General features: G+C 46.8%; 1 protein-coding gene across 5 annotated transcripts in view; it reads right to left on the bottom strand.

Annotated features, from left to right (window-relative positions):
- The window catches only part of synrg (synergin, gamma), a 68,717-nt gene extending 58,497 nt beyond the window's left edge, over positions 1-10,220 (bottom strand). For all 5 annotated transcript variants that reach the window (XM_028571856.1, XM_028571864.1, XM_028571869.1 and 2 more), the window contains exon 1: positions 10,143-10,220. In XM_028571856.1, the coding sequence (XP_028427657.1) occupies positions 10,143-10,177 (35 nt within the window). In that variant the 5' untranslated portion in view covers positions 10,178-10,220. The remainder of the gene's footprint in view (positions 1-10,142) is intronic.
- Positions 10,221-11,928: the final 1,708 nt, after the last annotated feature.

Genomic DNA, 11,928 nt, shown 5'->3' with positions numbered 1-11,928 from the left:
CATTGCCGCAATGGCCTAATACACCCTAACAGGACAGTTAACATGATATCAATTGTATATTTATATTTCTGACAAATGTTCAGTTAGGTCCGTAAATATTTGGACATTAGTGTTAATTTTGTCACCAATTTTTAATTTAATCTTAGTCTTATGCCAAATGTCCTTGTTAGTTTTAGTTAGTTCATTGGCAATATTGCCGCAAATTACGATCGCTTCGTATTGGTGGGCAATTTTAATATTCATGTCTGCTGCCATTCAAATTCCTTGTCGCAGGAATTTCTTGATTTAATGGATGCTTTTAATATATTGCAGTGGGTCTAAAACTCTACCCACACTCAAGGCCACACATTGGACCTTGTGTTATCCTATGGGATCGATGTCACTGATATTGTACTCTCTGATTTTCTGCTCTCCGACCACAAGCCCATTCTATTTTCACTGTCTCTTCCGGAGCTCATTATCGCACCTGTTATGTCGCGGTTCTACTCTCCTCAGTTCAGCACAAACTTCAACTTGTGCTTTGCTGAACTATGCTCACGCTTACAACCAAAATCTGCTCTTTGGCAAAACTCTGACACTTGTTACCAAAGACAAATTTGTAGAAAGGCTGAACGCAAATGGAAACGGGATAGGTTCAACTGTCTTTTTCCATATGTTCAAAGACTCTCTTACAGCATATCTTATATATATTTTCATCACTCTAATCCAAAAGGTCCGGTTTACAGTCATTCAGTCGGTTGTAAATCTACCTGTTAAATTGTTTGTGTTGCCTCAGATGCTCTATGTGAAGACTTCTTGAGATTTTTTTCAAACAAAATCACTAAATTAAGACTTAGTGTCTAGTCTAACTCTCCCCCCAATCATGTCACTTGCTGCTGGCATTTGGGAGGTTTTTGATCCTATCAACCTCCAGACACTGAAGGATGTGAGCATTAAGCTAAACCCTTCATTTTGCCCTAATGATATCATTCAGCCAAGATTTCTCAAATTAATCACTGACTCCGTGGGTCCAGGTATGGTATCTCTCATTAACAAGTGCCTTAATACGGGCTCCGTTCCAGCTGATTTCAAAAGGTACAAGCTACGGTCACTCCCCTACTCAAGAGGCCTTCACTGGATCCTTTTGTTTTAAATAATTACCGGCCCATCTCAGTCTTACCTTTTATTTCTAAGTTGTTGGAGAAAATTGTGTTGGATCAACTTCAACGCTTCTTGTCTAACAACTGTATTTATGAGGTTTTTCAATCTGGGTTTAGGACTGCACACAGCACTGAGTCTGCTCTCCTGCAAGTGCTAAACGATGTTTACATTTCTACTGATTCTGGAGATACTGTTGTTCTAGTTCTTCTAGATCTTTCGGCAGCTTTTGACACCATTGACCACCCTACTCTGTTAGCTAGACTTGAGATCTGGGTAGGCCTGAAAGCCTCAGTTTTTAATTGGTTCCAGTATTACCTTTCTGATAGAAGGTTCTCAGTAAAGATGGGCAACTTCTCCAGCTCTATGGCACCTTTGTCCTGCGGTCTTCCGCAGGGCTCCATTCTGGCTCCCTCTCTATTTTTTCTTTACATGCTGCCTTTGGGCGCTATTTTAAGGAAATATGATGTATCATTTCATTTTTACGCAGATGACACCCAAATTTACATGCCAATCAGTAGAAATAATCCGGCTGCATTAAACTCTCTCCTGCTATGCTTAGAGGAGGTGAAGGCAAAATTTCCTCTTTTTAAATTACGATAAGACTGAGGTCATTGTTTTTAGCCCGAGTTAAAGGTCCCAGTGTACAAGCCTAGACTTGGGAAGTCTTACCGTTTTTAGATCTGCAGGAGTGCGGAACCTGGGTGTTCTTGTGGACTAGTCCTTAAAATTTGATAAACATATTTCATCGGTAATCAGCTCCGGTTTTTTCCAACTTCGTCTATTGTCTAAAATCAAAGGCTTTCTCACCCCGAGAACTCTGGAAATGGCGGTTCATGCATTCATCACGTGCTGGCTAGATTATTGCAATTCACTTTACTGTGGTATATCTAGTTCTCAAATTGCCCGTCTTCAGTTAGTCCAAAATGCTGCGGCCAGACTTATCTTTCACTGTCGCAAATATGACCATATCACCTCTATTCTCAAATCTCTACACTGGTTGCCCGTTCAACAGAGAATAGATTTTAAAATCCTTCTCTTTGTCTTCAAATCTTTAAATAACTTAGCTCCCGTCTACCTATCCGAACTCATTCATCCGTACACTCCTCCCAGAGGCCTGAGATCACACAACCAGGTTCTGCTGGTAGCCCCTTGTGCCAGACTAAAGCGGAGAGGGGAGCGCGCGTTTGCAGTTTGTCTGTGGAACACCCTGCCTTTAGAGATTAGAAAAGCCTCCAACCTTGCTATCTTCAAGTTGTTGGTAAAAACCTACTTATTCTCATTAGCGTATTGATTTCCTCTTTGATTGGTCCTTCTTTTGTATACTTGAGTCAGTGTTCTAAGGTTGCTCTTAGCCTTGTTGTTTTTATTTTGTGTTTTATGCTTTGTCTTGCTGGTTTTATGTTTTTATATGCTTGCTCTGTAAAGCACTTTGGTCTGTCTAGCGGCTGTTTAAATCTGCTATATAAATAAATGAACTTGAACTTTTAGTCATATTTAGTCATTCACATATCTTTTTTTGTTAGTCAAGTTTTCGTCAACTAAATGTCTCGTCATTTTTATCTAGTTTTAGTCGAAAGAGAACTCAATATATCTTAGTCAAGTTTTAGTAAAAACATGTTAGTCTTTTTTTAAATAAATTATTTCTGAGAACCTGAGGGCTGTGTTGTCTGGAGCTTTGTGCTCCTGGTAGGGTCTCCCAAGGCAAAGTGGTCTCAGGTGAGGGGCCAGACAAAGAATGGTTCAAAAACCCCAATGAAAAAGCTAAGCAGAGATGGAGTGACCCTGCCGGAGGAAGCCCGGGGCCCCGTCTGGAGCCAGGCCCAGACGGCGGGCTCGTCGGCGAAGCGCCTGGTGGCGGGTTTGCCACGGAGCCCGCCGGGCACAGCCCGAACAAGCTACGTGGCAACTCCCTCTCCATCCCATGGGCCCACCACCTGTGGGAGGAACCGTTGGGGTCGGGTGCAATGCCACATGGGTGGCAGTGAAGGTCAGGGGCCTCGACGGACCAGACCCGGGCGGCAGACGCTGGCTCTGGGGACGTGGGCGTCACCTCTCTGTGGGGAAGGAGCCGGAACTGGTGCGGGAGGTGGGCGCTACCGGTTAGATCTGGTGGGGCTTACCTCACGCACAGTCTTGGTTCTGGAACCATACTCCTGGATAGGGGTTGGACTCTTTTCTTCTCCGGAGTTGCCCAGGGTGTGAGGCGCCGGGCGGGTGTGGGGATACTCACAAACCCCGGCTGGCGCCGCTGTGTTGGAGTTTACCCGGTGGACGAGAGGGTCGCCTCCCCACGCCTGTGGGTTGTGGGGGAAAACTCTGACTGTTGTTTGTGCATATGCACCAAACAGGAGTTCGGAGTATTCGGCCTTCTTGGAGACCTTGACTGGAGTCCTGCATGGGGCTCCAGTGGGGACTCCATTGTTCTGCTGGGGGACTTCAACGCACACGTGGGCAATGATGGAGACACCTGGAGGCGTGATTGGGAGGAACGGCCTCCCTGATCTAAACCAGAGTGGTTGTTTGTTGTTGGACTTCTGTGCTAGTCATGGATTGTCTATAACAAACACCATGTTCGAACATAGGGATGCTCATAAGTGTACCTGGTACCAGAGCACCCTAGGGCCGAAGGTCAATGATCGATTTTATAATCGTTTCATCTGATCTGAGGCCGTATGTTTTGGACACTCGGGTGAAGAGAGGGGCAGAGCTGTCAACTGATCACCATCTGGTGGTGAGTTGGGTCAGAGGGTGGGGAAGACTCTGGACAGACCTGGTAAGCCCAAACGTGTAGTGCGGGTAAATTGGGAACGTCTGGAGGAGGCCCCTGTCCAACAGACTTTCAACTCACACCTCCGGGCGGAGCTTTTCGTGCATCCCTGTGGAGGCTGGGGGCATTGAACCCGAGTGGACAATGTTCAAAGTTTCCATTGCTGAAGCTGCGGCGAGGAGCTGTGGTCTTAGGGTCTTAGGTGCCTCAAGGGGCGGTAACCCACGAACACCGTGGTGGACACCGGTGGTCAGGGAAGCCGTCCGACTGAAGAAGGAGTCTTTCCGGGATATGTTATCCCGGAGGACTCGGAGGCAGTTGCAGGGTACCGAAGGGCCCGAAGGGCTGCAGCCTCTGCCGTGAAAGAGGCAAAGCAGCGGGTGTGGGAGAAGTTTGGAGAAGACATGGAGAAGGACTTTCGGTCGGCACCAAAGTGCTTCTGGAAAACTGTTCGCCACCTCAGGAGGGGGAAGGGGAACCATCCAAGCTGTGTACAGTAAGGATGGGACACTGTTGACCTCAACTGAGGAGGTAATAGGGCGGTGGAAGGAGCACTTTGAGGAACTCCTGAATCCGACTAATACGCCCTCTATCTTAGAGGCAGAGCTGGAGGATAATGGGGGATTGTCGCCGATTTCCCAGGCGGAAGTCACTGATGTAGTCAAACAACTACACAGTGGCAAAGCCCCGGGATTGATGAGATCCGTCCAGAAATGCTCAAGGCTCTGGGTGTGGAGGGGCTGTCCTGGTTGACACGCCTTTTCAACATTGCGTGGAAGTCTGGGACGGTGCCAAAGGAGTGGCAGACTGGGGTGGTGGTTCCCCTTTTTAAAAAGGGGGACCAGAGGGTGTGTGCCAATTATAGGGGTATCACACTTCTCAGCCTCCCTGGTAAAGTCTACTCCAAGGTGCTGCAAAGGAGGGTTCGGCCGATAGTCGAACCTCGGGTTGAGGAGGAACAATGCGGATTCCGTCCTGGTCGTGGAACAACGGACCAGCTCTTCACTCTCGCAAGGATCCTGGAGGGAGCCTGGGAGTATGCCCAACTGGTCTACATGTGTTTTGTAGATTTGGAGAAGGCGTATGACCGGGTCCCCCGGGAGATACTGTGGGAGGTGCTGCGGGAGTATGGGGTGAGGGGGTCTCTACTCAGAGCCATCCAATCTCTGTATGACCAAAGTGAGAGCTGTGTCGGGGTTCTCGGTAGTAAGTCGGACTCGTTTCAGGTGAGGGTTGGCCTCCGCCAGGGCTGCGCTTTGTCACCAATCCTGTTTGTAATATTTATGGACAGGATATCGAGGCGTAGTCGGGGTGGGGAGGGGTTGCAGTTTGGTGGGCTGGGGATCTCATCGCTGCTCTTTGCAGATGATGTGGTCCTGATGGCATCATCGGCCTGCGACCTTCAGCACTCACTGGATCGGTTCGCAACCGAGTGTGAAGCGGTTGGGATGAGGATCAGCACCTCTAAATCTGAGGCCATGGTTCTCAGCAGGAAACCGATGGAATGCCTTCTCCAGGTAGGGAATGAGTCCTTACCCCAAGTGAAGGAGTTCAAGAACCTTGGGGTTTTGTTCGCGAGTGAGGGGACAATGGAGCGGGAGATTGGTCGGAGAATCGGGCGCAGCGGGTGCGGTATTGCATTCAATCTATCGCACCGTTAGACGAAAAGAGAGCTGAGCCAGAAGGCAAAGCTCTCGATCTACCGGTCAGTTTTCGTTCCTACCCTCACCTATGGTCATGAAGGCTGGGTCATGACCGAAAGAACGAGATTCAGGGTACAAGCGGCCGAAATGGGTTTCCTCAGGAGGGTGGCTGGCGTCTCCCTTAGAGATAGGGTGAGAAGCTCAGTCATCCGTGAGGAGCTCGGAGTAGAGCCGCTGCTCCTTTGCGTCGAAAGGAGCCAGTTGAGGTGGTTCGGGCATCTGGTAAGGATGCCCCCTGGGCGCCTCCCTAGGGAGGTGTTTCAGGCACGTCCAGCTGGGAGGAGGCCTCGGGGAAGACCCAGGACTAGGTGGAGGGAGGTCCAGCTGGGAGGAGGCCTCGGGGAAGACCCAGGACTAGGTGGAGGGATTATATCTCCAACCTGGCCTGGGAACGCCTCGGGATCCCCCAGTCGGAGCTGGTTAATGTTGCTCGGGAAAGGGAAGTTTGGGGTCCCCTGTGGAGCTGCTCCCCAGTAACCCGACCCGACACCGGATAAGCGGACGAAGATGGATGGATGGATGGATGGATGGATGGATGGATGGATGGATGGATGGATGGATATTTCTGAGATTATTTCTGATAACCATTTCAGTCAAATAATTATATAAAAATAAATTATATAAAGTTATATAAATATTGAGCCTCTTCCTTATTTCACCAGTAAATTCCTGTTAAACGACAAAAACAACCACTGGAAATAGGAAAAGGGTATTTTACAATAACATTGAACGCAGCACGAGGCTGGCGAGGCGAGTTTGAAGTGAACGCAACATGTGTTTTTTTTCCAGACAACGGCAGCTGTAGACTGTCGTACGTCCCCCCCTGTTGGAATCCTCTCCAGTGAAATCCAGACAAACAATTTGTACGCCTTCATTACCTGCCTTTACCACTGGATAGCACTTTTGGGTGTGGTTGGAGGGGTGTGTTTTTATTTCATTGAATTTTTTGTTGTCAGTTTTATCGGTTTGCAAAAAAAGTGTAGTTGCAAATTATCTTCTGCTGGAATACCAAATAAAAACATTTTGAACACACAGAAATCCAGACAAACTTTTACACCGTTCAGCTGTCAGCATTTTAACCGTGTTTAATCCAGCTGCTAGCTAACGCTAGGCTAACGTTACCTGCTGTCAGGTGTGGTGTTAACTAGCTAGCTAACGGTAGGCTAACGTTACCTGCTGCCAAGTATAGTGTTACCTAGCGTCCCGTGCAGCGATGTTTCGGTTGCCTCTAATGTCCATTTAGGAGCATCAGAGAGAAGCGCAGGCATTTAAGTGGCACCGAAATACGCGTTGCTATTCGGTCCGGTAGATAACGGTTGTTAAGGCACCGGTTGGGGCCGTATTAGCACCGGGTCTCGGTACCCAACCCTAGTAACAGCTGAATATTCTATCTCATGATGGAAAAGTAGAAACGATTGTAGACGAAAATGAAGAGAGATTTTATCTTAGTTTTTATTTTATGCTAAACATTTTAGTCTCGTCTTTTTTCGTCAACAATAATGCATGTTAATTTAGTCTTAGTCAGTGTTTTTGGACATTGGTGCAGTCTCTCTCGTCTTAGTCATGGAAAAAAAGGTCGTTGACAAACATATTTAGTCTTGTCTCGCGAAATTAACACTATTGAACATGGACACAATTTTCATAATTTTGGCCCTGTGCGCTAACACAATGGATTTGAAATGAAATCATCAAGATGGAATTGTATTGCAGACTTTCAGCTTTAATTTGAAGGAATTTACATCAAAATTGGAGGAAGGGTTTAGGAATTACACACATTTTCATACATAGTCCCCTAATTTCAAGGGACCAAAAGTAATTGGACAAATTAATATAATCATAAATAAAATGTCCATTCTTAATACTTTGTTGAGAATCCTTTGCAGGCAATGACTACCTGAAGTCTGGAACCCATAGACATCACCAAACGTTGGGTTTCCTCCTTTGTGATGCTTTGCCAGGCCTTGACTGCAGCTGTCTTCAGCTGTTGTTTGCAGCTCTTTGTGCCTTAAGTTTTGTCTTAAGCAAGTGGAACGCATGCTCGATCAGATTGAGATCAGGTGATTGACTCGGCCATTGTAGAATATTCCACTTCATTGCCTTGAAAAACGCCTGGGTTGCTTTTGCAGGATGTTTTGGGTCATTGTCCATCTGTACTGTGAAGTGCCATCCAATCAACTTTGTTGAATTTGGCTGAATATGAACAGACGGAATGTTCCTATAGACTTCAGAATTCATGCGGCTGCTTCCATCTTCTGTCATATCATCAACAAACACTAGTGACCCAACTCCACTGGAAGCCATGCATGCCCATGCCATTTCACTGCCTCCACCATGTTTTATAGATGATGTGGTGTGAATCAAGAGCCGTCCCAAGCCTTCTCCATACTTTTCTCTTCCCATCATTCTGGTATAGGTTGATCTTAGTTTCATCAGTCCAAAGAATGCTGCAAACTCTAATCTGGCAAACTCTAATCTGGCTTTTCTATTCTTGAGGCTTATGAATGGTTTGCACCTTGTGGTGAACCCTCTGTATTGTACTGTATTGTATTTGCTCTCGTGAAGTCTTCTCTTTATGGTAGACTTGTATGGGGTGGCTGTGGCTCAGTGGTAGAGCGGTCGCCTGCCAATCGGAAGGTGGTTCGATCCCTGGTCCTGCAGTCCCATGCTGAAGTGTCCTTGGGCAAGTGAACCCCGAGATGCCCCCGATGCTGTGCATCATAAATGTGTTTATCTGATGAGCACCTTGTACGGCAGCCTCGGCCAATGTGTGTGAATGGTGAATGGTTAAAGCGCTATATAAATACAGTCCATTTACATTTAGAAGGGGTTCTCAACCACTGTTGTCTTCTGGGCCTTTCTATATTGCTGAGCTCACCGGCGCTCACCGGTCCTTTTTTCTCAGAATGTAACAAACTGTTGATTTGGCCACTCCTAATGTTTCTGCCATCTCTCTGATGGATTTTTCCTTTTTCTGCAGCCTAAGGATGCCTGCTTTACTTTGAGAGCTCCTTTGACCGCATGTTGTGGATTTGCAGCAACAGCTTCTAAATGAAAATGTCACACCTGAAATGAACTCCAGACCTTTTATCTGCCTAATTGATGATGAAATAATGAGGGAATAGCACATACCTGCTCATGAAACAGCTTTTGACTCAATTGTCCAATTACTTTTGGTCCCTTGAAATTAGGGGACTATGTATGAAAATGTGTGTAATTCCTAAACCCTTCCTCCAATTTTGATGTAAATACCCTCAAAATAAATGTGAAAGTCTGCACTACAATTTCATCTCAATGATTTCATTTCAAATCCATTGTGTTAGCGTACAGGAAAATGTGTCAATGAAAATTGTGTCACTGTCCAAATATGTCCAGACCTAACTGTATATTTTTTCACAATGTTATTGTCATCCACCAGTGCCTAAAGATGAGGCCTTATCAAACGCAGTAAAAAAGAAGTACTTGCACAATAGAATAATGAAAATATACTTTTCCTGCTCTCCTTATTTTGTCAGAAGTTTACATCAAGCAAACAACACTGACCATGCCACGAAAACATTACAGTGGAATTCAATAAGCAGAACGATAAGCATATGAAAGAGAACTACCATTACCTCTAGGTCCTAACATTACACATGCTTTTTCCTACTGCACACATTATCTACACTCTTGAGGGCTTCGGTTTCACCTGTTAGGTCAGTATCACCTGGCTAGTCGAGATGATTGTAGCCAGAGGATATATATTATTAAAACTACTCGAGCTCAGCTTATGAAAGAATCATGAGGCCTGGCCTTTCCATCTTGCCTGCAGACCATCATCACACTGCTCTAATGAGACACCTGCACATCTCAACATTCACAACCATTTTCTGGTTAGAGATGAGGAGGATGACTGTGTGATTCAGTAAATAATTCTTCATTAAACATAAAGCAGAGCAATCTGACTGCCGAAGAGGAGCTACAGCTGGTGTGTTAGGAGAGCTTTCCCATCTGCTTCACTTTCCTAAATAGTGTTAGGCTATACTGATATACTAGAGCTACCATGAGGGTGTTTAGTATCATGTTGGTCATGGTACTAATCTGATAATAGTCATAGCCAGAGAAGTTGATTATTATTGATATTAACACATATTATCAGCCGTCCACAGGCCTATTTGCATAGATGCTAGCTAATTTCTGACAATGCTACAAGAAAGCAATATGCATTCATTTTCAATAAATATAATTTTGTCTCACTGGATGCCGTGAACTGTAGGCATAATAACGGTTACACAAAACATAGCACGTAAAATGTGTTACTATACCATCATTGTGGTATTGTTTTGGACAGGCAGCAGAAGCAGCTAGCTAACGTTAGCTGTGACACCTGACAACCAGCCATCTCATCTCATCAGCCTGCCCCCGACAACAAAACCAGTCGCTGTCTTTGAGCTCTTTCTTTGTGATTAATATGTTGCAATACAGCACTCAGAGGTTTGCATTTCACAAATTGTTTACATTTTAGCGACAGAGTTGATGTTAAAAGGCTAAAATACCTGCTGCCTCCCCCAGATCCTGGCCGCAGCGCCATCTTGATAACAGCAGTCACTAGTAGGAAGATGACGTCAGCAGTGTTAGTGCTGGAGCGGGGTAAAGGGATCAGGATGCCCTGAGCTTAGTCTCTCAGGCACGGCTCAATCTCTCAATCCCATCCATGCTCAATGCCTGCTCAATCCCTGCTCAATCGCTGCTCCCGGGCTGTTGGTCAAGCGCCACCTGTCAGTCAAATGATTGTACTTAGTTTAAAGTCACGGATTTCTTCCGTACTTTCACCATTCGTTTATGACACAAAGAAATGTCTGTAGAATTAAGTAGTTTACTAAGGTGAACTGTATTTTTCAACACAACTGAACACTAGTGCAGCCATTGATGTATTAAAGAGCCCCTATTATATGCCTTTTCAGTATCATATTTGTACTCTTGGGGTCTACTAGAATAGGTTTACAAGCTTTAATGTTCAAAAACATATTATGTTTCTCATACTGCCCATTGCTGCAGTGTCTCCACCTAAAACACTCTGTCTGAGCTCTTGGCCCGCCTTCCTAAAAAAAGCACATATAAAAACTAGGCTGGCATTCTCAATCAGTCCATCCATCCATCCATCTTCGTCCGCTTATCCGGTGTCGGGTCGCGGGGGGAGCAGCTCCAGCAGGGGACCCCAAACTTCCCTTTCCCGAGCAACATTAACCAGCTCCGACTGGGGGATCCCGAGGCGTTCCCAGGCCACCTAGTCCTGGGTCTTCCCCGAGGCCTCCTCCCAGCTGGACGTGCCTGGAACACCTCCCTAGGGAGGCGCCCAGGGGGCATCCTTACCAGATGCCCGAACCACCTCAACTGGCTCCTTTCGACGCAAAGGAGCAGCGGCTCGACTCCGAGCTCCTCACGGATGACTGAGCTTCTCACCCTATCTCTAAGGGAGACGCCAGCCACCCTCCTGAGGAAACCCATTTTGGCCGCTTGTACCCTGGATCTCGTTCTTTTGGTCATGACCCAGCCTTCATGACCATAGGTGAGGGTAGGAACGAAAACTGACCGGTAGATCGAGAGCTTTGCCTTCTGGCTCAGCTCTCTTTTCGTCACAACGGTGCGATAGATTGAATGCAATACCGCACCCGCTGCGCCGATTCTCCGACCAATCTCCCGCTCCATTGTCCCCCTCACTCGCGAACAAAACCCCAAGGTACTTGAACTCCTTCACTTGGGGTAAGGACTCATTCCCTACCTGGAGAAGGCATTCCATCGGTTTCCTGCTGAGAACCATGGCCTCAGATTTAGAGGTGCTGATCCTCATCCCAACCGCTTCACACTCGGTTGCGAACCGATCCAGTGAGTGCTGAAGGTCGCAGGCCGATGATGCCATCAGGACCACATCATCTGCAAAGAGCAGCGATGAGATCCCCAGCCCACCAAACTGCAACCCCTCCCCACCCCGACTACGCCTCGATATCCTGTCCATAAATATTACAAACAGGATTGGTGACAAAGCGCAGCCCTGGCGGAGGCCAACCCTCACCTGAAACGAGTCCGACTTACTACCAAGAACCCGGACACAGCTCTCACTTTGGTCAAAAAAATATTGGATGGCCCTGAGTAGAGACCCCCTCACCCCATACTCCCGCAGCACCTCCCACAGTATCTCCCGGGGGACCCGGTCATACGCCTTCTCCAAATCCACAAAACACATGTAGACCGGTTGGGCATACTCCCAGGCTCCCTCCAGGATCCTTGCGAGAGTGAAGAGCTGGTCCGTTGTTCCACGACCAGGACGGAATCCGCATTGTT

This window comes from Perca flavescens, chromosome 3 (assembly GCF_004354835.1).
Source record: "Perca flavescens isolate YP-PL-M2 chromosome 3, PFLA_1.0, whole genome shotgun sequence".
Classification (NCBI taxonomy): Eukaryota; Metazoa; Chordata; class Actinopteri; order Perciformes; family Percidae; genus Perca; species Perca flavescens.
The sequence above is the reverse complement of the archived record's forward strand: the minus strand, read 5'-3'. Positions and strand labels throughout refer to the sequence as shown.